Below are 27772 nucleotides of genomic sequence, written 5' to 3' on the forward strand. Positions count from 1 at the left end.
TTTTTTTTTTTTTTTTGAGAGGGAGTCTCACTCTGTCACCCAGGCTGGAGTGGAGTAGCGAGATCTCGGCTCACTGCAACCCCAGCCTCCCGGATTCAAGTGATTCTCCTGCCTCAGCCTCCCGAGTAGCTGGGGTTACAGGCGTGTGCCACTATGCCTGGCTAATTTTTGTATTTTTATTAGAGATGGGGTTTCACTGTGTTGGCCAGCTGGTCTCGAACTCCTGACCTCAAGTAATCCACCCGCCTCAGCCTCTCAAAGTGCTGGTATTACAGGCGTGAGCCACCTCACCTAGCCACAAACATTTATTTCTTATAGTTCTGGAGGCTAGGAAGTCCAAGATCAAGGCAGCAGCAGATTTGGTGTCTGGTGAGGTCCCCCTTTCTGGTTCGTAGATGGACGTCTTGTCCTGTCCTCACATGGCTGAAGAGAAACAATCATCTCTGTTGTGTCTCTTCTAAGAAAGACGCTAATCCCACCGTGAGGGCTTCACCCTAATCACCCCCAAAGGCCTCACCTCCTGATACTTTCACATCGGGAAGTAGGGTTTTAACATGTGAATGTGGGGAGAGACACAACATTCAGTCTGTAACAGGGAATAACCAAATGAGTTGGAAATCGAGGCTACTGGTGTGTAGGGGCAGAGAACAGACTGAGTTTTGAACCCTCAATTCACCACGGGGACCCTTCACCCTTGAATGGGTTATTTAACACTCCACTCAGCTTCTCAGGCTTACATCCTGAATACCAATTCTTGCCTCAAACACTTATTGTGAGGATTATGTAAGTGTATGAACGTGTATGTCCAAACCTCCAGGTGTGTGCTGGCCGTGGTGTATGTATGCAGTGAGGGGTGTGTGTGCTTTTGACTGATGACCACGACACCAGCTTTCCAGACCATACAGGCCTCTGGGATCCGGGGATGCAGGAGCTTCTTAGCTGTTAGAAACAGAATGGAAAGACACAGTCCTTCTTTGAGTCAGAAGACCTGGGTTTGGGAATTGCCTCTATAGTTTACCACAGAAGTTATAGAATAGTTCAGGGTCTTATGTCTTCATCTGTGAAATAAAGCATTTGGATTCTCTATATAATCTTCAACTTTTTTTTTCTAAGTTGTGTGATTCTAAGATCTGTAAGCTACTAACCCCTTGGATGGCAGGAGTTTTTCTTTCTAATCTTTCTACTTTCCACTGCCTCTTGCACATAGTAGGTGTGGTAAATACTAAATGAATGACGGATGAGATGGCTCTGGTAATTTAATGCTGCTGTCCTCAAAAGATGAAGAAAACCTCACTTAGAACCAAGGGATGTCAAACCTTAATTCTCTGAGTGATGAACTATCTGAGTCATGCTGTTTCAAAGATTCAGGCTTGTAGCCTAAACTGATAACAAATTCTTTCCATTAAGAAATTGTTTTCTCTGGCCAGGCACGGTGGCTCACACCTGTAATCCCAGCACTTTGGGAGGCCGAAGCAGGTGGATCATGAGGTCAGGAGTTCAAGATCAGCCTGACCAACATGGTGAAACCCCATCTCTACTAAAAATACAAAAATTAGCTGGGTGTGGTGGCAGGCGCCTGTAATCCCAGCTACTCAGGAGGCTGAGGCAGGAGAACTGCTTGAACCCAGGCGAGATTGCACCACCGCCTGGCGACACACGAGGTTTTTCTCAAAAAAAAAAAAAAAAAAAAAAAATAGAATTGCTACCTGCATAGCTAGACGTTTCCTTGGTGCACGCCTGAGTCTCTCTAATGCAAGGTTTGGAAACCAAATTTGCTACATGACGATTTTTGAGTAACTATTCACCTGTAAGCACCTAGCTGAAGCATGAGGGTGCCTGCATAAGGGGAATCTCACTGTTGAGAACAGTCTCTATGCCCAAGTGGGAATTCACAATCCAACAGATACACAGAATGTTGCTCTGTATCTCCCTGGCACATAAGAATGAGTTGGATGTGACAGAGCCTGAGACCCTTGCTTTTTTTAATCTGCTTTTGGAAAATGTGGCAGTCAGGCTCCAGTGGGAGAGTAGAATCTGGAGAGAGTTGACTGGGGGTGGTTTAGATGGAGAGGAGACTATGGGAAAGGTGGAAAGAGAGGAGGGAGAAAAGCACCTTTGTGGCATCCTCTCCTGGCCTTCTTTCTCGATGACATTCTTCTTGTCTTTTCTCCTCTAGAACGATTTTTCAAGGCTGCTTGTATCTGGCTGTCCGGGTTTTTTCTTCTCTTTTGGAATGGGAGGGAGGAAAGAGGCTTTTCTCTTCCCCATCTGGAGCCTAGTGACTCCTTTTCTCCTGGTGCAGTGGCAGGGCTCTCAGCCCATCATGGAGCCTGGGCTTTGCCAGGGACCCTTTGGGATTTAGTAAGTTTCTATCATGTGAATGTACAGATGCCACAGAACCAGAAGAGTTACGGGTCTCTGGTTGGTTGTTTTTATTTTCTTGTTTTTCATATCACTGGGGAAAAGTGCACCTTCAAATTTTCATCCAAAGCCAAGAATTGTTGCTATTGACTTTTATCCACTTCCTAAGCACTGCATTTCTTTCTGTCTTCATCAAAGTCATAATCCTTCATTCAGAATCTTTTGCATCGCTTTAAATAGTCCTCTCACCTTTGTTGAAGTTTTCTGCCTTTAGAGAGACGAGGTCAAATCTGCTGCAACAGTGGAAATAAAATAGGGGACGAGAACTAGCTGTAACCTTTGTGCTTAAAACTTGAAGGATGGTGTACAATTTTTTTTTTCAAAAAGAGATCTACTGTTTGACATTCTGATCTGTTAAGATGCATCTGAAAAAATACTATATTTTGAACAGAAAATGTTAAGAAAATGTCTGTGCTAACATATATATTTCAACAAGTTTTTAGAGAGAACAAATGATCTCCAAATTATTTGAGAGACTCAGCCTGGTTCTATGATATCTGTGTAGCAGCAGGGTATAACCAAGCTAAAGATTTAAGGCAATTTTGATACTTAAAGCAGAACAGCACAGGCTTTTAAACCCACAGAGGATTCAGCCTGCTCACTCATTACTTTCCACATCTTCAAAAGGACAATGTATTTTTTTAATCTTTTGGCTTTGCTCTGAAACCATGGGAAGTTATTGACTTTACAGGCACTTTAAGTATACAATCAGGCAGAAAAAGGGCATTGGTGCACTCAGGGGCTGCGAGTTCAAATTCTCGTTTCTTTGTGGCATTCTCCTCTCGACTCAGACAGAATTGAAAAGGGCAGGACAAACAGAGAGGGGCTGCCATGGGTTTTGAAGGGGGCCCTCGCATTGAGTCACGGGCACCTGAAGCCATTTGGCTAAAGACAGGTTCCGTTCTTGTTTCTGTTGTTATTTTTCAATCTGACAGCTCCCAGGGTTCCCTCGGATGGTGTGCTCAGAAATGCCATACTTCCTTGTAGCCCCTGCAAGCTAAAATAATGAACAAGCAATTAAATCTCATGCTTGAGGGCCTGTGCTGATTGCTTGCAGGAGAGGGGCACAGCCCCACCTTGTTCACTGCATACGGGGCACAGGGCCTGGCTGTTTTCCTTGCAGGAGAAGCACCTGCTGCCAGGCTGTGTCAGGGGCGGGCTGCAGAGGCGATTGGGTGCTAGAGGAAAGGGACTTGATGGGAAACAAAGGTCCACTGAGTCACCTGTGTCGAAAATGGGTGCTGGCTGATGTTTGTCTTCCTAAGGTCTTGGCAAGATTGTTATTTATTAGCAGAGCACAATTGGCTGTGACTCCTCTTTTTCTTCTTTATTATCCTTTGATGAATTAATGTGTACTAGCAGCATGCTTTCTTCTTTTATTATTATTATTATTAAATAGGTATTCTTGGTTTTGACTAAAAAGTGGGTTTTGTTTAGCTAGTTGCTGGGAGGCTTTTGTCTTCTTGAGTTTCCTATGCAAGCTACTCAGTTTTGGAGAGGAAGTGTCAGGGACAATGATAAGATAACTTCCCCAAAGTCACAAAACCAGTATGTGGTAGAGCCAGAAATGGATCTGAGTAGTTTGACTGGGGAATGAGGGGTCTTAACCATGTTGCTGGTGCACTGCAATATTAATTAATTTAAAAAGTAATTAATAAATCACTTTTTAATAACTCAATATATATGTATTGAAATTCTACTGGGGCTTTGCCACTGGGAATTCATGGATAAGCAATATATAGCTATGTCCTGCCATACTGGATTATATATTCTAGCACCAGAGACTGCCATTGATGAAAAGGCCCACATTGTCTTACAACAGCAAATGTGCTAAATACCCTGAAAGAAAATCAAGCAGTGAGGTGGGAATGCCTAAAAGATGGTCTCAACTGGTATAAGGGGTCATAGACTACCATCCTGAAGATGTGAACTTGAACTGAGGCCCGAAGGATGGCTAAAGGGGAAGGAAGCGAGGTAATACAGGGGCAGGAAAGCCATGGGAGGTGAGACTGGCCAGGAGCCAGGGTCAGGTCCTGTGGGGTCGTGTACATCTCCTTAAGGATTTTAAAACAAAAACAGGCTCACGCCTATAATTGCAACACTTTGGGAGGCCGAGGCAGGTGGATCACCTGAGGTCAGGAGTTCAAGACCAGCCTGGCCAACATGGTGAAACCTCGTCTTTACTAAAAATACAAAAAAATTAGCTGGGTATGGTGATGTGCGCCTGTAATCCCAGCTACTCAGGAGGCCGAGGCAGGAGAATCTCTTGAACCCAGGAGGCAGAGGTTGAAGTGAGCCAAGATCGTGCCATTGCACTCTAACCTGGGCAACAAGAGTGAAACTCCATCCCCCCAACAAAAAAAAAAAAAAAAAAAAAAAAGCAAACAAACAAAAAAACCAGATGAATGGATGGGACATAAACTAAAAAGCTTCTACACAGCAAAAGAAATAATCAACAGAGTGAAGAGACAACCTGCAAAATGGGAGAAAATATTTGCAAACCATGCATATGATAAGGGGCTAATATCCAAAAATATATAAGGAAATCAAACAACTCAATACTAAGAAAACAAATGTTAGAATGGCTATTATTAAAAAGACAAAAACTAACAGATGTTGGTGAGGATATGGAGAAAGTGAACTCTTAAACAGCGCTGGTGGGCATGTAAATTAGTACAACCTCTGTGCAAAACAGTATGGAGATTTCTCAAAGAGCCAAAAATAGAAATACCATTTGATTCAGCCACTCCACTACTGGACATCTACTCATAGGAAAAGAAATCAATATATCAAAAAGATACCTGTACTTTTATGTTTATTGCAGCACCATTCATAATAGCAAAGATATGGAATCAACCTAAATATCCTAAATTGGATGAAGAAAATGTGGCATATAAACACAATGAAATACTATTTAGCCATAAAAAGGAATGAAATCATGTCTTTTGCTGCAACATGGATGGAACTGAAGGCCATTACCTTGAGCAAATCAACCCAGATACAGAAAGACAAATATTGCATATTTCCCACTTGTAAGTGGAAGTGAAAAACTGTGTACGAATGGCTATAGAGATTGGAATAATAGACAATGGAGATTTGGAAGGATGAGGGAGCGGGTGGGGGTGGAGGATGAGAAACTACTTAATGGGTGCAATGCACATTATTTGGATAATGAATACGTAAAAGCCCCGACTTAACCATTATGCAATCTATGCATGTAACGGAATTGTTCTTGAACCCCATATATTTATATAAATTTAAAAAAAAAAGATTTTATTTTTGACCCAAAGAGCAATGCAGAGCTGTGAGAGGACAGAAGCAGGGAAATGACACCACAACATCTGTGCATTTAGAAGGGCGCTCTGCTGGGGCATGGCAGTGGGTACGATGGGATGGTTTAGGAAATAGACGGGTGTACCTCAGACCAGGGTGGTCCAATGAAGACATAGTTCTGAAGGCATATTTCTGAGCTCTTTAGGAGGGAGAATGGACAGGGCTTGTGATGGCTGGGGTTGGGGGACAGATGAGGGATCTGGGATGACTCTTTGGTGTTTGGCTTGCACAGCTGGTGAGCAGCAGTGCCACTAGCTGAGAAGAAGAACATGGGAAGCCCACTAGATTTAGGAGAGGACTCGAACTTCTTTTAGACCTGTTGAGTGGGAGATACCCCCAAAAGAAGGTATGGTGTAAATAGTTGCCTGTAAAGGTCTGATATTCAAATGAAAGATTGGAGGCATCTGAAAATGGAAGTTGCCAGTGTGGATGAACCATCTTAAAGAGAGGCTACTAAATGAGAATGAAGACGAGGACTGAGATGCCAGGACTCCAGTGTGTGTGGGCCATGGTGCAGAGATGTAGGAGAGCCCACAGCAGCAGGAAACTTGGAGGGTGGGGCACCTCAGGGTGGGAGAGGCTGCTTCAGAAAGGAAGGCCGGCCAGTGGGGGGAAGAGGGTGCCATGGAGCCCACCAAGGTGATGATTCACTCAAGGATGGGTGTGGACTCATCCTTGAAAACACTGTAAGGCAGAGATTATTATTATTATCTTCCTTGATCTTCCTTGAATAGATCAAGGGACTGAAGCTCAAAGAACTTAAATAATTGGCTTCAAATGACATGATAAATTGGTGGTGGAGCAGAATTTGAAGCTGGTTCTCTAGGTCCAGATCCCCTGTGCCAGCCCTGTCTCTCTGTAGCTTTATTTCTTTCACATTAAAGCATTTTTTTTTTCTAGAAAAGGAACAACATAATGGTATTTTGGTTTGTTAAGTAATCATGATGGGAAAAAGAATGACAACTGACATTTAATGCGAGGCTTATAAAATGATTAAAGGGTTTGAATACTGTATGATAAATAGGCTTTTAAAACCCACGTATCTGACCTCTTATTAGGCTGCTTATTTCTACACTGACAGTGCAGCTCAAACAATTGCTGAGGGACTGCATATATCTTCTGCCTCAATTACTTTCTTTCAGAGACAATTTAGTAACGATGACTTTTCTGAAGTTAGCCAATGTAATTCAAAACCAGATAGGTAAAAGAGAGGCCAGTCATTGAGGATGCACACGGAATATCACACTGGGGACTACGAGAATTAAAATGAACTGAGAATTTCTCTTTTTCCTGTCTTTATGATGATCAGAAACTGAGGCAAAAGGATTAAGTATATGTCTGTTGATTTCAAAACACAATGCATGGGAAATTCACCTTCTTCAAATGATATGTGGATTTGGAAAACTCAGACATGGACTGGAGTGGTTTGGACTCGAGGGGTTTTATCTGATGTTTGTGGTAGTACGGATGATGAGAAGTTGATGAGTCTAGGAATATATGAGTCCCTGGCCTGGGAGTAATACAGTGATTCAGATTGGGAGTTGGGAAGGTCTACCTCGTTCTCCGTGGGGGAGGTTGCTAGAAAGGAAACTATTTAAACACTTTAAAGAAACACAACTCTGAAAACACATAGAACCTGAAGAGTGAGGAGAAAGAGACAGGGTCCCCAGAGGGGTGACTTGGCTCTTTTTGAGGGGCCCTGTAGTGTCCTGGGCTTAACTCTATTTCTGCCCTTCCGCCATGTGCTCTAATGGGCTGATAATTGGTCTACTTCATAAGAGCATGAACTTCTTATGGCAAGGATTGTGTCTTACTCAACTTTGTGTCACTTAGTTCAGCGCCTGGATCATAGCAGATGTTTGTCAAGTAAACATTTGTTAGAAGGTTGAGCAAGTAAACAAATGCCAGGAAAGGTGAGAATTAGAAAGAAGGCTAGGGAAAGGGAAGGAAGAAGGCTTTGGTTTCTGTGCTAGGAGAAGGAGAATTTGGGAAAATCATGTATTTATCTATGCCCAGAGAGTATTATTCATGGCTTGAGTGTGAATCTAAGACCTGGATACCTTTTCTGACAGAAAGGTATCACATTCTTCAAAATTAAAAGGAAAAGATTCCTGAAGAGTTGTTCAGGTGCAAAGAGAAATTCCATCAGGAATCTAGCAAGGCGGGATTGGGTTCTAAGATGAAGACTTGAGCAACACAAATGTATGAGCAACCAACAGGAAGCGGAGCCTGTCCAAAGCCTGATTTACTCAGTGAGGCTGAGCTCATTTGATTTGGGAGGTGTTTTTTGTAACAAATTTTTGTCCTGAGATGGCCAAAAAGTTCTTTAGTGCTTTAAAGCTGATGGAGTGTGGGGTAGGAAAATAAAAACAGCCCAGGGGGAATAGATGTCAAGGAGGTGTGGGAAAAAGACCCTTATTCCAAGGGTAAGATCTCTGGAGATGGGCCTCTCCTCCACCCCATTTTCTTGCTTTGGGCCCTGGGAAGGAGGAGGTCTTAGTCCTCAGCGTCTCATGAGATTAAAAGTAAATTTGGGCCAGGCATGGTGGTTCATGCCTGTAATCCCAGCACTTTGGGAGGCCAAGGCGGGTGGACCACTTGAGGTCAGGAGTTTGAGACCAGCCAGGCCAACATGGTGAAACCCTGTTTCTACTAAAAATACAAAAATTAGCCAGGCATGGTGGTGGGTGCCTGTAATCCCAACTACTTGGGAGGCTGAGGCAGGAGAATTGCTTAAAAACCCAGGAGACAGAGGTTGCAGTGAGCCAAGGTAGTGCCACTGCACCCCAGCCTGGGCAACAGAGAGTCTCCGTCTCAAAAAAAAAAAAAAAAGTAAATCTGTTCAGTGGTGGAGAAGAAAAGAAGTCAAACCTTGAGGACCAGTTTCTTGACCAGTCTTATTTGCTTATTTATAACAATAGCCCTTTCCTAATTGATTCATCGGAGTCAAGGGTATGGCTTGCACAGTGCATTCTTGAAGGCGTAATTTCCTTTGTGACCTCACAGAAGACGCGATCCCTGAAGCTGGGCCTCCAACTGTCCTGAAGTTCAGAAACAGCTGAAGGATCATTAATTTTTTCTTTCCTGTGTGGGCCAGGAAGCTCTCTGGTTAAGAAAACTTTGCCTGTCAGGGACATTAGTTAATTGATGAATTAATTAAATTAATCAATTAACTAATTAATTAGATTAATTAAAGAGGCATCATTGTAATTTACTCTATTTCCTATAAATTAGATTGTTGAAGGAGTTGCTTTTTTTGATTCCTTGATAGTATTTGCCACTCCATGGTGTAACATGATAGGTTAAAAATCAGTCAAATAGGGAATGATGAAGATCAAAATAAGAGTCATGGAGTTTAAACTTATGCACATTAAAGTAGTGAAAATATGTGCTTTTATCTGAATTTCTTGCTATGAGGCTTTGGGAGTGTTTCTATAGGTAATATTTTAATGATTTTTTGATTCCAAGTTTTCAGTGTTACAAAAGGATGACTTCTAGATTTTTCTTCAGTGCAGGGGAAGAAATGAAAGGCAAGACTTGATTCTTTGCACTAATTAAGAAGTGAAGGGCTAGAGAAAAAGCCAGGCAGCATCCATAAAAGGTTTGGAGTCAGACAGCTGCTTGTACCCTGACCTCTGACAAGTGTCTTAATCTAAGTCTATAAAATGGGTATATCTCAAAGGAAGCTTGGGATGAGGAAATGAGATAACGCATGTATTGTGCCTGGCGCCGTTACCCATACTAGTGCATAGAAGTACTTCATAAGTGTTGGCTGTTATTTTTCCTTTTTCACATTGTTGAAATTTGTTATTAGAATATAATGTAACTTCCTTTCCTTATCCCTATGTTTTGGAAGTTTACAACAAAACATTTTCATCCTTCCCTTTACGTATGATTTGTCATCTAGTTTTGCTGACATTAGTTGAATGCATGGATAGTTGTGATACAAGTTTCTCAGACACTGCATATTCTGGGAAAAAAAAAAGGGTACTACACCTTTGGATATCCTAGAGTTTACTGGAGATTAAATATATTAGAAACTCTTGAAAGACAGTCATGCTCTTAAGGAATTCATCCTCTGGTAATTTTCCTATTCAAGACATAATTTTAGGCTCCAGCTATGCCTGTAATTTGCATTTATCTTTAAAGAGACTTTTATTTCCTTGAATGAATTTTTAAAGAGCTCCTCAGGAATGCATCATCCAAAATGTACTGGCTTGTTGAAGTTATGTTTTATGTAAGAGTTTCTGGGCTACACAAATTTCTTTTTTTTTTAATTATACTTTAAGTTTTAGGGTACATGTGCACAACGTGCAGGTTTGTTACATATGTATACATGTGCCATGTTGGTGTGCTGCACCCATTAACTCGTCATTTAAAATTAGGTATATCTCCTAATGCTGTCCCTCCCCCCCCCCCCCCACCCCACAACAGGCCCCGGTGTGTGATGTTCCCCTTCCTGTGTCCATGTGTTCTCATTGTTCAATTCCCACCTGAGTGAGAACATGCGGTGTTTGGTTTTTTGTCCTTGCGATAGTTTGCTGAGAATGATGGTTTCCAGCTTCATCCGTGTCCCTACAAAGGACATGAACTCATGATTTTTTATGGCTGCATAGTATTCCATGGTGTATATGTGCCACATTTTCTTAATCCAGTCTATCATTGTTGGACGTTTGGGTTGGTTCCAAGTCTTTGCTATTGGGGCTACACAAATTTCTTTATCCTGTGTTGCTAATGGATTTGCTGTTGATCACCTGCATATTATGTGACAGTGGCTTGAGGAATGGACCTTTATTACAGAAAGGCTTGACAATAATTTGGGACATATTTTGGAAGGATGCCTTTCATTTGTCCCTGGTACACATCAAATTTGTCCAAGTAGATGCTCAAGGTTTGGGAATTATTTTTAACTTTCAACGGTTTCCAGTCTAAGCTCCACCATCAGGTTCCTGAGGAGGCTGGTATGTACCTGTTTCATCACTCTACTGTTCCTCTATTTTTTTTTCACCAATATTCAAACTAGCTTTTAATATTTCAGAAAAAAAAGAGTGAGTGGACCACAGTGGGCATTGGAGGGTGGAAAATGCCAACTTTCTGGGTTACCATTTGTGGTTTATTTTCTCTCTTTATGCATGTCTCTGTTTCCCAGTGATTAAAACTTGGTATAAATGTTGCTACTTATCCACCTGTCAAAGATGGTGTGAGAATGAGTAATAATATCTGAGCCATATTTTTGCTCCTTAGTAGAAAGGTGCTATATAAATACAAAATGTTATTTCATTAAAGATACTTGTATGATAACAGCGTATGTTAAATTCAATTTCCTTGACCAATTTGATAAATAGATTTTGGTGTTACAATATGGTTGTTTTTATGGTGAGTACGTGTGTATCCTACACTCTGTGTTCTATTTTCCGCCTGGGTGGTGTAACATATCAAATGTTTAAGAAAAATAAAGACACCATTCTAAAGAGATCATGAAGCTACTGCTAAATGGTATTTTGGGGGGGATTTCAAATAGATGTTAGCGAGATACCTACTGAATTACTGAGGATATGAACTGTACAACGATATAATAGGACATTGTAAATATGTAGGCTGGTATACACCTGTTTTGAGTAAACAGTATATTTTTCTTATCAATCTTAGTTCTATCTTGGTGGTTTGCAGTCCATGAGACCGAAGCGTTTTATGATTAAACTTAAGATCCTGGGCTTCAGTGGCCAGAGATGATGCCTGTTAGCATCATATAGTGGGGCATTGGAATCCGTGTTCAGCCCGGGGAAAGCACATCCCTTCTTGTCTCAGACCATCCATCCGGAAACTTCTTTTGCTGAAGAGGAGGATTTGAATCCCTCCCATCACTACAGCAAGCCCAGAGAATGCAGATGTGGCAGATACATGGAGACATGGCACCATTACAGCACAGTGTGGTCATTTTTGGATAATTTTTTTCTAATGCAGTATCGACCTTCAGGCAAGTCATAACAAAGGCCCTCTGCAGCCATTTTCTCCCACCCCCATTTTTCTCAGCAATTTACTTGACTTATTGCCTCACAGATAAGAGATACCTCCATCTGCACCTCTCACCAAATTATTTGCAACTCTATCTATTCTAAAAATATTTTTAGTTTGAAATAATTTTAGAATTAATAAAGAGTTACTAAGACAGTACAGAGTGTTCCCATACACCCTTCACCCAACTTCCCTGAATGTTAACGTCTTACACAGTATGTTTATCAAAACTAAGACATTGATGTGGTGCAATATTAGCAAGAGAACTACCAACTTTATTTGGACTTCTCAACTTTTTTTTTTTTTTTTGAGACAGAGGCTCACTCTGTCGCCCAGGCTGGAGTGAAGTGGTGCGATCTCGGCTCACTGCAAGCTCCTCCTCCCAGGTTCACGCCATTCTCCTGCCTCAGCCTCCCGAGTAGCTGAGACTACAGGTGCCCACCACCACGCCCGGCTAATTTTTTGTATTTTTAGCAGAGCCAGGGTTTCACTGTGTTCACCAGGATGGTCTTGATCTCCTGACCTTGTGATCCGAGCACCTAGGCCTCCCAAAGTGCTGTGATTACAGGCATGAGCCACTGTGCCCGGCCTGGACTTCTTAACTTTTTCTGTTAATGTACTTTTTCTGTTCCAGGACCCCGTTTGGGACATCATGGTACCTTTACTCATCATGTCTCCCTAGTTTCCACCAATCTGTGATAGCTTCTCTGTATTTTCTTGTCTTTCATGACTTTAGATGTTTTGAAGAGTAGTGGTCAGGTGTTTTGTAGAATGCCCTTAATTTGGGTTTATCTGATGGTTTCTCATAAACATTCTGAGGCTGTGGATTTTGGAGAAGAACAGCACAGAGGTGATAGGCCCTTCTCATTGTATCATGTTAGTGGGCTGACGCATGACTGCAGGTAACATTAACTTTGATCTCCAGGCTAATGTGATGTCTGTTATGTTTCCCCACCGTGAAGTTACAACTTTCCTCTTTCTGTCGTCTATTCATAAAAGCAGGTCACTAAGTCCAGCCTGTACTTGAGTATCAAAGTCATGGGTTTTTTTTGTTTTTTGTTTTTTTTCTTTGAGACGGAGTCTCGCTCTGTCGCCCAGGCTGGAGTGCAGTGGCGCAATCTCAGCTCACTGCAAGCTCCGCCTCCCGGGTTCATGCCATTCTCCTCTGCTTCAGCCTCCCGAGTAGCTGGGACCACAGGCACCCGCCACCATGCCCGGCTAATTTTTTTTTGTTTTTTTTTTAGTAGAGACGGGTTTTCACCGTGTTAGCTGGGATGGTTTCGATCTCCTGACCTCGTGATCCGCCTGCTTCGGCCTCCCAAAGTGCTGGGATTACAGGCGTGAGCCACTGCGCCCGGCCCAAAGTCATGTTTTAAAACCATAAGAGTGGTTAGTAAATTTAGGAAGGGATACAAATATGATGCAAATATCTTGTTACTCCTTAAGGTTCAATCACTAATTTTAGCAATTATCAATTAGTCTTGCCTGTAGCAATGATAGCCGTGGTGTTCCAATGGCGATTCTCTGTTTCTCCAATTCCGTCTACATTTATTAATTGGATTTCTTATGTAAGAAAGATTGGTCCTCCTTCTTTTGTTTGTTTATTTATTTATTTATTTATTTATATCAGTATGTGCTCATGGATATTTATTTTATTCCTTAGGTGATAATTCAATACAATTGAAATTTATTATGGTGCTCAAATTATATTAGCTCTGGCCACTGGGAGCTTTATGAGGTTGATTCTTGGGTCTTTTTGATGTGCCCTCATCTTAAAAACACATTCTTGGGGGATACTTTCCTACTTTCTGATACTATGCTACATTTCAGGGTCACTGCGATGAGCAAAGTAAGTTCCTATTACTTGGCTTATTGAAGATGTAACTTTAGCCTACATGGAAAAAGAAATAGACAATTTATAAAAACAGATACAATACAAAACAAAGCTTTAAATACGAGTACAACACCCTATTCTGCTTTGTTTGGGAGCTGAGAATGAGTTGTTAAGCCAGACCTTTTTTGTTGCTACACATGTGAACGGGAGGGCATCTCAGAGGTGACGCCATGCTGACAGCCAGGTGTGATTCCCTCACAATGTACAAGCACTGGGCATTTCAGAGGTGACTTTGTGCTGTCCTTACCATGTAGAGGTAGGGACTGGGCATCTCAGGGGTGAGCTTGTGTTTACAACCAGGTGTGCTGCCCTCATCATGCACAGGTAGGCAATGAACAGCTCAGGGTGGACCCTGTCCTGATCACCAGTTGTGCTCTCCTCACTGTGCACAGGCTGGGGCTGGACACAGCAGGGACCCAGGTGTGTGCAAGGTGCAGCGTTTGTTCCATGGGGAAGACCTGCAGGTCCGTCCAGCTCCCCATTCCTGTCCTCAGAAACTCACTGGGGCACAATGCCTGTAGGGCAAAAAGCTGCTTGTGTGCTGTGATGTGAACCTCAGGGTGACTCCAAACCTGATCATGCTCCGTGTTCTGTTAGGCTGCTGTCAATAAATACAATAAATGTTTGAACAATTCCTCGTAGATGTCTTTGGATATTTTTATGTCTGTGCCTCCTTTTTCGGCAATGAGTTTCATAAGTTTACTCTTCGTTATATAAATTACTTTCTTTAATTTGTCCTCAGTATAAATCAGACATGTTTAAACATGACTCTGAGGTTTTCTCTTTGTCCTTATGTTCTGGGAGCTGACACCTTCAAAGTGAAAGGAGACTTTTGTTTTTTCTTAAAATGAATGCATGTACTCTTTTATTTTTGATTGTGATAAGACATATGTAACTTAAAACTTGCCATTTTAACATTTTAAGAGTACGGCCCTGTGGCATTAGGTAAATGCACAATTTTGTGCACCCATCATCACCGCCATCCAATTCCAGAACTTTTTCATCCTGACTAGAATCTCTGGACCCATTCAATACTAGCTCATCATTTCTCTCTTCCCCAAGACTCTAGCAAAAGTCATTCTACTTTTCATTTCCATGGATTTTTAAAACTGACATGTAATAATTGTAGATATTTATGGGGTACAGTGTGATGTATTGGTGCATGGGTACCGTGTATAATAATCAAATCAGTCTAATTAGCATATCCATGACCTCAAACAGTTATCATTTGTTTGTGTTGAAAGCATTCAAAATCCTCTCTTCTAGCTGCTTGAAAATATACAGTAAATTACCCACCACATGAGAAGACCAGAACTTCTTCCTTTCTAATTGTAGCTTTGTTCATGTTAACCAAGCTCCCCACCGCCAGCACCTCGCTCCCCCGCTGTTTCCTGTAACCACTGTTCTATTCACCAAGTCTGTGAGCTCTTCTTTAGCTTCCGCATATAAGTGAGACCATGTGTTGTCACTCAACAGAGCGAGACTCCGTCTCAAAAAAAAAATAAATAAATAAATACATGTTTGCCATCATTAAAATTTGTTTTAGCCGTTTTCAGGGACCTTAACATCTTCAATGTCCTTAAGGCTCATAATGTGGCTTTATTATTGCCTTTTTTTTTTTTTTTTAGAGGGAGTCTCGCTGTCTCAGGCTGGAGTACAGTGGCGCCATCTCTGCTCACTGCAGCTTCCATCTCCCGGGTTCAGGCGATTCTCTTGCCCCAGCCTCCCAAGTAGCTGGGATTGCAGAACCCCGCCACCATGCTCAGCTAATTTTGATATTTTTTAGTAGAGACGGGGTTTCACCATATTGGTCAGGCTGGTTTCGAACTCCTGACCTCAGGTGATCCACCTGCCTCAGCCTCCCAAAGTGTTGGGATTATAGGCGTGAGCCACCATGCCCAGCCTACTATTGCCAGTTTTTAAAATATATCTGAATAACAAAATCAGGTAAGCAGATTCATTGGCTGGCTAACTTTAAAAATTTTGAAGTTAATTGTAGAAGTATAGCAAATAACATGGATAATTACAATGTATTTTGCCCAAAGAAAGTAGCTTACTAAAATATATAAATATAATTTCATTTATGTAGCAAGTAAATAAATAAACAAAATGGCATACTAAAACATTCTCTCTTGATACCCCTCCTCTCACTATTGCTTCACTTATCTGTGCCTCTTAATAGAAGAATAACTTTCATAGATAACTTTAGGACAGCGGCCCACACCTGCTGTTTCCTCCCTTCTTCTCCTGACCCTACTCCAGCTGGCTCTGGTCCACATTACTCACGTCCACACCACCTCACAAAAGTGGCTCTGGCCAAGGTTACTGCTGGCCTTCATGCTGTTGGATCCAGTGGTCCGTCACCTGCATGAGTTCTCAGCAACACTCAATGCAGCCTCCCGAGTAGCTGGGATTACAGGTATGCACCACCACACCTGGCTAATTTTTGTATTTTTAGTAGAGATGGGGTTTCACCATGTTGGCCAGGCTGGTCTCAGATTCCTGACCTCAGGTGATCTGCCTGCCTTGGCCTCTCAAAGTGCTGGGATTAAAAGCATGAGCCACCACGCCCGGCCAGTTTGTGGCAATTTGTTACGGCAGTCACAGGAAACTAATACAGAGCCCAAAGTCTAAGTCCTTCACAGGGACCCACCCCCTACCCCCAACCGGTATTCTCTCATGATCTTCTGCAAATAGGCTGGGTGTGTTCCCTCCCCAAGACCTTGGCACACACCATCCCTTTCCCTGGAGCTCTCTTTCCTCCCTTCTCAAGCCTTGCTCCTTTGGTTCCTCCTGGTTTCTGCTCAAATGCTGTCTTATTAAAGAGACCTTCACTGGCCATTTTGATAAAATACCACCCACCTCCCAGAAAAGTGCACTACGTAGGCAGGACTTTTTCTGTTTGGTTCACTTTATAGGACAGCACTTGGTATGGACACACCCATCCTTCCTTCCTTCCTTTCTTCCTTCCTTCCTTCCTTCCTCCCTACCTCCCTCCCTTCCTTCTTTTCTTCCTCCTTCTCTTTCTTTCTCTTTTTCTTTCTTTCTTTCTCTTTCTTTTTTCTTTCTTTCTTTCTTCTTTCTTTCTCTTCTTTCTTTCTTTCTTTCTTTTCTTCTTTCTTTTCTCTCTCTCTTTCCTTCTTCTCTTTCTTTTCTCTCTCTTTCTCCTTCCTTCCTTCCTTCCTTCCTTCCTTCCTTCCTTCCTTCCTTCCTTCCTTTTTCTTTCTTTCTACCTTTTGAGACACTGTCTTGCTCAGTGGCCCAGGCTGAAGTGCAGTGGCACAATTATAGCTCACTGTAGCTTTAACCTCCTGGGCTCAAACAATCCTCCTGTCTCAGCCTCTCAAGTACCTGGGGCTACAGGTGCATGCCATCATGCCATGCTAATTTAAAAAACTTTTTTTGCAGAGATGGGGTCTCACTATATTGCCCAAGCTGGTCTTGAACTCCTGGCCTCAAACAGTCCTCCTGCCTCAGCCTCCCAAAGTGTTGGGATTACAGGTGCGAGTCACTGCTCTTGGCCCCCACTCGATTTTTTTTAAAAATCCATATTGGATAAAGGACTGGTATCTAAAAAAATATAAAGAACCCTTAAAACCCAACTGTAGGCCAGGTGTGGTGGCTCACGCCTGTAATCCCAGCACTTTAGGAGGCCTAGGCGGGCGGATCATTAGATCAGGAGATCAAGACCATCCTGGCCAACATGGTGAAACCCTGTCTCTACTAAAATACAAAAAAATTAGCCGGCGTGGTGGCCCATGCGTGTAGTCCCAGCTACTTGGGAGGCTGAGGCAGGGGAATCCCTTGAACCTGGGAGGGGGAGGTTGCAGTGAGCCAAGATCACGCCACTGCCCTCCAGCCTGGGCAACAGAGCAAGACTCCATCTCAAAAAAAAACCAACCAAACAAAGAAGCAAAAAAAAAAACCCAACAATAAGAAAACAAATAACCCAATTAAAAAATGAGCAAAATATCTGACCCTATCAAAGAAGTTGTACAGATGGCAAATGAAAAAAGTATTTATTGAATGAATAAATGAAGGGATTTAATGAGTTAGGACACTTTTTCATTTCTCCAATTCTTTTAGGATCTTGTCTGGGTCCTTTTATTGTTCAGTTCCTGCCTACCACACCCGCTCCGTGTGCCTGTGTTCCTGCACGACCAACACCATGCATCTCATTTAATTTGGTCTGTTTTCCGTGGATGCTCTTGTGTATACCGGTTTTTCCCAGAGTGGCCTCACTGCAGGGTGGAAAGTTCTGCAGCCTCCATCCTAGTGGGACGAACTCAGGCAATTGACATGGGGCTGGTGGCTGGGCCAGCCATTGGCAGAGCCACGCAAGGACTGGGTTTCATAGTGTTAGTGATTAATTTTGCAAGTATGAATATAAATGTTTATACGTGTATATACATATATATTTAAATTGTGGTAAAATACACATAACATAAAATTTATCATCTTAATCTTTTTTTTTTTTTTTGAGACAGGGTCACACTCTGTCACCTAGGCTGCAGTGGAGTGGCACAATCACAGCTCACTGCAACCTCAACCTCCCAGGGTCGAGCCATTCCCCCACCTCAGCTTCCTGAGTAGCTGGGACTACAGGTGTATGCCACTATGCCACGCTAATTTTTTGATTTTTTGTAGAGATGAGGTCTCACTATGTTGCCAAGGCTGGTCTCGAACTCTTGGGCTTAAACAATCCTCCTGCTCCGGCCTCCCAAAGTGCTGGGATTATAGGTGTGAGCCACTGCACCCGGCATCTGAACCATTTTTCGGTGTACAGTTCAGTAGTGTTAAGTACATTTACATTGTTGTACAAACCCTCCCAGAACTTTTGCAACTTGCAAAACTAAGACTCTGTTTCCATTGAACACAAACTCCTCATTTCCTCCCATCTACCCCCACAGTTCCCGGCAAGCTCTGTTCCACTTTCTGCCTCTATGGATTTGACTCCTCTAGATACCTCTTATAAGTGGCAAGCACACACACACACATGCACACACACACACACACAGTTTGTCCTCTTGTGATTGGCTTATTTCATTTAGCATAACGTCCTAAGGTTCATCTGTGTTGGAGTATGTGTCAGAATTTCCTTCCTTTTTATTTATTTATTTATTTGTTTTTGAGGTGGAGTCTCACTCTGTTGCCCAGGTTGGAGTGCAGGGGTGCAATCTCAGCTCACTGCAACCTCTGTCTCCCTGGTTCAAACAATTCTGCCTCAGCCTCCCAAGTAGCTAGGACTTACAGGTACATACCACCATGCCTGGCTAATTTTTGTATTTTTAGCAGAGATGGGATTTCACCATGTTGGTCAGGCTGGTCTTGAACTCTTGACCTCAAGTGATCTGCCCACCTAGGCCTCTCAGAGTGCTGGGATTATAGGTGTGGGCCACTGCACCTGGCCTTCCTTCCTTTTTACAGATGGGTAGTACTCCATTGTATGGATACACCACATTTTGTTTCTCTGTCTATCCGTGGATGGACACTTGGGTCGCTTCCACCTTTTGGCTATTTGAGTAATGCTGGTATGTTAATGCTGATATTTTTAGATGTAGGAATCACACAGTTTAGCACATGCTATCAGATGGAGATCTATATATATATATATACACACACACACACACACACACACATATATATATAAAACTTTCACTGTTTTCTTAGATAAGCCTTAGAAAACAGATTTTAAGAAGACGGTACATCCTGTGATCTCCCTGGCAGGGGTCCAGAGGACTGAGTTGGGGAGCCGCTGTGTGGGACTTTGCGAGGCTTTTGAGGGTGATAGGCAGACGCTGGCGCTGACCAGGAGTGAATAATTTTCGGGACTGAGGTGACCTGGGCCTTTTCCAGAGAAACAACCCGGGTCATAGGGTGGGCTCTGAGTCCGGGGCCTAGCCAAGTAAGCACAGAGATGCCGCCCTCCATTGCCCACCTCCTCCCTGGTTTCCTTTCCATGAAAGCTGGGAAAACTTCCTGTGTATTCTGTGTGGATGAACTATCTACTGGTGATGAGAGAGAGACCAGAGAAAGGAAAACTTTCCACTTTATCAACCAAAGCCAGCCTTTCCCAACAAGCAGAGAGAGGGGCAGGGAGCATGCCTGGCGGGGCTGGAACAACGGGCACATCCTAGGAGAACAGCAGCTACCATTTACTGGGGGCTACCACGCTTGGGTCCTGTGGGTCACTTCGCATTCCTTACCTTGTTTACTTCTCACAGCAGCCTTCTGTGGTCTCCATTTTACAGATGAGCAAATGGAGGCACCAAGGAGTCCAGAAAGTCACCAAGGTGTCACTGCTACCAAGTGGCAGAGGCAGGATTGGAACCCAGGTTAACTGAAGCCAGTGTCACCCCATGCTGGCTGGCCTCTGTTCAAACACGCACATGTCAATCTGTAAGGCAGAAACAACATTCCACAGAGGCCAGTTTGCAATGTGGTCTTAAGGACTGAGAGAAATAGCATACGCACGCACACATGCATGTATGTGTACACACACATACATGCACACACACGTGTGAGCATGCAGACACACAGGCATGTGCACACGCATGCACGAGCACACAGACACACAGGCATGCACACATGCATGCATGAGCAGACACAGGCATGCACACACACGCACAAACACAGACACAGACGTGCACACATACATGCACAAGCACACACACAGGGATGCACACTGTCATGCACAAGCACACACAGACACACATAGGCATGCACACACACATGCACAAGCACACACATACATAGGCATGCATGCATGCATGCATGCACAAGCACACACAGACACACATAGGCATGCACACATGCACGCACAAGCACACACAGAGACACAGGCATGCACACCCATGCATGAGCACACACAGACACATGTATGCATGCACACACACAGACACACATAGCATGCACACACACATGCACACACAGACACACATAGCATGCACACACAGGCACACATATGCATCACACACACATGCACGAGCACACAGGGACATACATAGGCATGCACACACACATGCACAAGCACACACAGACACACACATGCAGGCACATGCGTTTTGTTTGTCCTGCAAACAGCCATCGATTCTGATGGAAGGAGCAAGTGAGCAAATGAAAAGGTGAAAGTCCTGCTCATGCAGCTCTAGTGCAGGATCGTCTTTGTGAGCGCAAGAACGTGGTGCCCTGTCTTGGCAGCAGTGAGGGCTGGAATTTGAAGGTGCTGATGGATCCTTCCACCCCAGCCCCTGTGAATGCATCCTGTGTGAGATCCAGACACCTCCTCGTGCTGGATTCAGGATGGGGAGACAAAGCTGGAACAAATGACAGCTGTGCTTGAGAAGGAGAATGTAGACACCCCCTCACCCACCCCTCGGGAATGAAGGTGTGGGAATCTGTGGTTCCTGTGAACTCCAAGCAGATAGAATCACCTGGGATACGGTGGGAGCCCATGGACTGGACCCTTCCAGAACCCAGCCAAGTTGGCTGACCGGCCTGGCCACCTCCACAAATTCCACATTCCCCTTTGTTTCTTCTGGGGTCACATTCCTGGAAGCACTGAATATGTCAACCTGGCATTTCATAGTTCAGCCATCCAAGCACAGAAAAGGGCATGATCCCAGGCTGAAAAGGTGTATTTTATATTCACACACTTGACTTTCAAGACCCTGAATGAATTTTGCTGAAATAAATATTCACCTTTGGGTTTCATCCAACTATGATAAGTTTTAGTCCCAAGAAGTCTTTTCTTTTCCTTTCTCTCTTTTTAAAAGAATATTAAAAGTGACTGAAAAGAAGGATTTAGAAATGAATGGCTATTTTTCAACATGTCTTATACAATGAAAAGGAGTAAATGCTATAATATTTCTTAGAGAAATGGATTTAAGCAAAATGAGATTTAGAACTGGTGGCTGTTTATTGCGATGTGAGACAATTGTCCTTGCAGGTCTCAGTATAATGTCCTTGCAGACCTCAGTATTCAAACTTGAGCTGTCAGAAGGGAGGTGAGAATTAGGATGGCTGCCCATCCCGTATTGCCTAAGACTACTACCCTCGTTGTAGCACTAACCCCTTCATCCCTCACAAACCAGAATGATTGGTGTTCCTGGTTGAACTTACTATGCTATAAGAAGTCCTCACAGGAACCCACATAACCCAGTCCAGGTGACCAATTCCTTCCTTCCTTCCTTCCTTCCTTCCTTCCTTCCTTCCTTCCTTCCTTCCTTCCTCCCTCCCTCCCTCCCTCCCTCCCTTCCTTTCTCCCTCCCTCCCTGTCTCACTCTGTCACCCAGGCTGGAATGCAGTGGTTCAGCCTTGGATCACTGCAACCTTCACCTCCTGGGCTCAAGCAATCCTCCCACCTCAGCCTTCCGAGTAGTTGGGACCACAGGTGCACGGTAGCGCTCAGCTAATTTTTTGTATTTTGGATAGAGATAGCGTTTCACTATGTTGCCCAGGCTGGTCTCAAACTCCTGAGCTCAACTGATGTATTTCCTCGGCCTCCTAAAGTGCTGGCATTACAGGCATGAGCTGACACGCCCAGCTTACCAATTTTCACCTCACTTCACGTTGCATCTACATCACGAATTGTGCGCAATGCCAAATGCAGGTATTTGTGAGGGCTCTAGAAATCACACCCTGTTTCCCATCCTAGCTCTAAAGTAACTAGCAACCACCTCTCACCTTCAGGATGGAGAGAGCTGACAATGGAGATTAAGGCTGAGATATGTGGCAATGAAAGGCTTCCTTAGATCAGCTGCAGAAGGAGACTCAGGCCGCTGTGGCCAATCACAGGCCTCACCAACTGTTAGAAGGTCCTGGGCTTTGCCTTCTTCATGTGAATATTCCTAGTTCCTGGCCTGGTCCCTGACACAAAGCACTCCTTAAAAAGTAGCTGTTGTATTGAAGGAAACTGTTGTGGCAAAAATGCAAACAGGAGTTGTATTAGTCCGTTTTCACACTGCTGATAAAGACATAGCCAAGACTGGGCAATTTACAAAAGAAAAGAGGTTTATTGGACTTACAGTTCCACATGGCTGGGGAGGCCTCACAATCATGGCAGGAGGCAAGGAGGAGCAAGTCACATCTTACGTGGGTGACGGCAGGCAAAGAGAGAGCTTGTGCAGAGAAACTGCCCCTTAAAAAATGATCAGATCTCATGAGACTTATTCACTATCATGAGAAAAGCACAGGAAAGACCCGCCCCTCATGATTTAATTACCTCCCACCGGGTCCCTCCCCCATCACATGGGAATTCAAGATGAGATTTGGGTGGGGACACAGCCAAAGCCAAACCATAACAGGAGTGTGTGCATGTGTGTGTATCTGCATGTTCTGTGCATGCATGTGTCTGCATGTTCTGTGCATGGTGTGTGTGTGTCTATATGTGTACTGTATGTGCACCACTGCCCACCTGCTCCTGGCTTTTTTGGTACCATCTCCAGGAGTCTCTGCATCAACAGGTCTCCTGAGAGCTCACAGTTGGAAGCTGATGTGACTGGGCATAGTCAGTGTTCTTCAACTGATGTTGTGCCCTGGACCAGCTGAGAGCTGATGCAGAGGCCACTCTGCAGGCCACCCTTCCTCTACGGCAGCTTTGTGGGCCTCAGAGGTGGAGGTGCTCCAGGCACATCTACCCAAAAGCATCCTATTGGAGCCAGATTGCTGCATTCCAGGCCCCACCAAGCTGAGATTATGTTTGCTGTCTGCCTTCTTCACCGCTGTACTTCTTGTAGCCAGCTCTGGCTCATGGCAGCTGATGGTTAAACATTCAGGAATTTTTGCAAATTGGTTGTTAAACACAGTCACCATGAAAAATTAAATTACAGAAGCTTACAATTCAATAGATTATATTAGGCATAAAGGCAGTCAATTCTCAAAACTCAACATTTCCTAATTATTTCACCTTATTTTACTATCGTCTTGAGGTCATTGACATTGATTGTACCTGTAGGGTAGAAACGCTATATGAAGGATGTTGTGTTGCACTTGCATTGGCCAAGGAGGGAGTATTTACATCACAGAAATCAGCAGATGCTACAAATCAGCACTTCCCTGCCCACACCTGGGGTTGCTGGTTGTTACAGCTTTTCCAGCAACCCCTGGCTTCTGCCCGGTGTGGTGTCTGGCACAGAGCAGGGCTCAGCTCATGCTTTGCACATACAGTTCCTTGAGTCATCCCAGTGTGAATGTGTCCCCTGCTTCTGGCTGGGGATCTGTGACTAGTCCATGCCTCGCCTTGTGCCACTTCCACTCCTGGGAGCAGCTCTGGAATCTTTCTGTGCTAGTTTCTGTGGCTGCCATAACTAATGACCACAAATGGTGTGGCTTAAAACAACAGAAATTTATTATCTCCCAGTTCTGGGGGCCAGGGGTCTGAAATAAAGGTGTTGGCAGGGCTGTGCTCCCTCTGAAGACCAAGAAGGGGGTCCTGCCTCGCCTCTTCCGGCACCTGGTGGCCCCTGGCAATCCTTCGCACTTTTTGGTTTGTGGCTGCGTCACTCCAGTCTCTGCCTCTCTAGTCACATGGCATTCTTCTCTGTGTGTCTATCTGCCTTCCCCCTTCTTAGAAGGCTGCCAGTCATTGGAGTTACAGCCCATCAGTGCCACCTCATCTTAACTAATTATAACTGTGAAGACCCTGTCTCCAAATAAGTTCACATCCTGAGGTTCCAGGAAGATGTGTATTTGGGGGAGCGGTGTTCAACCTACTATGAAATCTCTGCCATAGAAACTGCAGGTGATGCTGTCCCTCTAAGGTCGTGAGGAAAGTTCCAAGGGTTGCCTGACACCAGTCATGACCAATGAGCAAAAGGGCCCTCACTGAAAATGTTTGGCACTTTGCTTTTACAGTGACTTTGTGGACAGCAAGAGAGCGGCTCCACAATCATGTCCACATGCCATGGGGTCATCAACCCTGGTGTCTCCCCCTCCGCTTTCCCCCACATGCACCCAAGTATGTTCTATTTGCAGTGCCTGCATCATTTTCTTTTTTAAATTTTTTAAGTTTTTTTTTTTTTTTTTTTGAGACAGAGTCTCCGTCACCTAGGCTGGAGTGCAGTGGTGCAATCTCCGCTCACTGCAACCTCCGCCTCCTGGGTTCAGCTTTTATTTATCTGTTTTTCTCTTTCTTCTTTTTTATTTCAACAGTTTTTGGGGTACAGGTGGTTTTTTGTTACAAGGATAAGTTCTTCAGTGTTGATTTCTGAGATTTTAGTGAACCTGTCACCCAAGCAGTGTACACTCTACTCAATATGTAGCCTTTTATTCCTTACTGGCCTCCCAGCCTTTCCCCGCAAGTCCCCAAAGTCCATTATATCACTCATGCTTTTGCATCCTCATAGCTTAGCTCCCACTTTTTTTTTTTTTTTTTTTTTGAGACAAAGTCTTCCTTTGTCACCCAGGCTGGAGTACAGTGGTGCAATTTCAGCTCACTGCAACCTCTGCCTCCTGGGCTCAAGGGATCCTCCCACCTCAGCCCCCAAAGTAGCTGGGATTACAGGCTTGTGCCACCATGCCTAGCTAATTTTTGTATTTTTCAGTAGAGATGGGGTTTCGCCATATTGGCCAGGCTGGTCTTGAACTCCTGACCTCAAGTGATCCTCCCGCCTTGGCCTCCCAAAGCACTGGGATTACAGATGTGAGCCACCGTGCCCAGCCTAATTTTTAATTTTTGTGGATACATGGGAGGTGTATATATTTATGGGGTACGTGAGATATTTTAATACAAGCCTGCAATATGAAATACGCACATCATGGAGAATTTCCATCCCCTCAAGCATTTCTCCTTTGGGTTATAAACAATCCAATCACACTCTTTAAATTATTTTAAAATGCACAGTTATTACTGACTATAGTAACCCTGTCACGCTATCAAATAGTAGATCTTACTCATTCTTCCTATTTTTTTTGTACCCATTAACCATCACCCCCTTCCCCACTCCTGTGCACTACCCTTCCCAGCCTCTGGTAACCATCCTTCTACTCTTTATGTTCATGAATTCACTTGCTATGATTTTTAGATCTCACAAAAAATTGAGAGTATGCTGTGTTTGTCTTTCTGTGCCTGGCTTATTTCATGGAACATAATGATCTCCAATTCCATCCATGTTGTTGCAGATGACTGGATCTCATTCTATTTTTATGGCTGAATAGTACTCCATTGTGTGTATGTATCACGTTTTCGTTATCCATTCAACTGTTGATGGACACTTAGGTTGCTTCCAAATCTTAGCTATTGTAAACGGTGCTGCAACAAACAGAGGAGTACACCTATCTCTTTGATTTACTGATTTCCTTTCTTTTGGGCATATACCCAGCAATAAGATAACTGGATCATATCGTAGCTTAACTTTCAGTTTTTTGAGGAACTTCCAAACTGTTCTCCATAGCGGTTGTACTAATTTACATTCCCGCCAACAGAGTACAAGGGTTCCCTTTTCTCCACATCCTCTCCAGCATTTGTTATTGCCTGTCTTTTGAATAAAAGCCATTTTAACTGGGGTGAGATTCTATCTTACCGTGGTTTTGATTTGCATTACTCTGATGATCACAGATGTTGAGCACCTTTTCATAGGCCTGTTTGCTCTTTGTATGTCTTCTTTTGAGAAATGCCTATTCAAATCTTTTGCCTATTTTTTGATTGGACTATTAGATTTTATCCTGTAGAGTTGTTTGATCGCCTTATATATTCTGGTTATTAATCCTGCCTGCATCATTTTCTTTCTTTTATTTTCTTTTTTTTTTTTTTTTTTTTTTTTTTTTTACTTTGAGATGGAGTCTCCCTCTGTCACCCAGGCTGGAGTGTAGTAGCTCGATCTTGGCTCACTGCAGCCTCCACCTTCTGGGCTCAAGCGATTCTCCTGCCTCAGTTGCCTGAGTAGCTGGGATTACAGGCCTGCACCACCATGCCCAGCTAATTTTTGTATTTTTAGTAGAGATGGGGTTTCACCAGTTGGCCAGGCTGGTCTCGAACTCCTGACCTCAATTGATCTGCCCGCCTCCGCCTCCCAAAATGCTGGGATTACAGGTGCGAGGCACTACACCCGGACCTGCCTGCATCATTTTCTAGGAAGACCCACACCTCTGTGGATGGCCTCTGAGGTGTCACCTTCTGGAGGTTAGGGTTCAGCCTCTCATTCTAACCTGTAAAGCTGTTGTCTGCTGCCCATGTGCTTGCTGGCCCAATCTGGTGGCCAACTTCAACAGAAGCTTCGTGAACACTTGACACACAGAAACGTGCATTAACCTCTTTTGATCTTGCTGTGATTATAATAATACCTTATATTTTTGGGCAGTTAGTGGTTGTCAAAGCTGACATCATTTGTATTATCTCTTTGGATCCTCGTTGCAATCCCATGAAAAAGCCAGAAAGATTCACATTCTCAAATATACAAACTTTTGCTTAAAACTTCAGAGGGCTCATGGAGCTCTAGAAAAGATCAGTTGTCCCCTTAAGAGTTCAGGAACCCTGGCTGGGCGCGGTGGCTCACACCTATAATCCTAACACTTTGGGAGGCCGAGGCAGGCGGATCATGAGGTCAAGAGATGGAGACCTTCCTGGCCAACATGGTGAAAGCCCGTCTCTACTAAAAATACAAAACATAGCTGGGTGTGGTGGCGGGCGCCTGTAGTCCCAGCTACTCGGGAGGCTGAGGCAGGAGAACTGCTTGAATCCGGGAGGCGGAGGTTACAGTGAGCCAAGATTGTGCCACTGCACTCCAGCCTGGCGACAGAGTGAGACTCCATCTAAAACAAAACAAAACAAAACAAAAAACAGAGTTCAGGAACCCCAGGATAAGAAGTCAGGAAGGGAAAGTATCTTCAAAGCTGATGGCATGACTTTCTTCTGCCAGGCTCCCCATTGGCTGAACCCAGCAGACAGGCAGGAGGGATGCTGATGGGGGTCTGGAGGTACAGGACAGTGGAGCAGACTGGGGGCCATGGAGAGCAGGTCTGCAGGAACAAACAGAGGGTTTCTGTACAGCATGAGCAGAAGGCCCAGCTGCAGGAGTTGGGCTGCAAAAGACAAGCAGCAGGGTGGGGTGCTGGGTTCCAGGGACCCAGGTGGAGGCAGGCCCAGCCCTCAGCTGTCTGCCCATCAGGACC

At 43.9% G+C, this 27772-nt stretch overlaps 1 protein-coding gene across 8 annotated transcripts in view; it reads left to right on the forward strand.

The window, feature by feature from the left end:
• LOC131381120 (putative T-complex protein 10A homolog) overlaps positions 1 to 27772 on the forward strand; it is a 123140-nt gene that overhangs the window by 25140 nt on the left and 70228 nt on the right. Inside the window, exon 5 of one of the 8 annotated variants that reach the window (XM_058427261.1) lies at positions 15292 to 15419. The exons of the other annotated variants lie outside the window; for them this stretch is intronic. Coding sequence (XP_058283244.1) covers positions 15292 to 15397 — 106 coding nt within the window. The 3' untranslated portion in view covers positions 15398 to 15419. Of the gene's footprint in view, positions 1 to 15291; positions 15420 to 27772 lie in introns of those variants that run through there. 8 annotated transcript variants of the gene reach the window in all.

This window comes from Hylobates moloch, unplaced genomic scaffold, assembly GCF_009828535.3.
Source record: "Hylobates moloch isolate HMO894 unplaced genomic scaffold, HMol_V3 SCAFFOLD_14, whole genome shotgun sequence".
Classification (NCBI taxonomy): Eukaryota; Metazoa; Chordata; class Mammalia; order Primates; family Hylobatidae; genus Hylobates; species Hylobates moloch.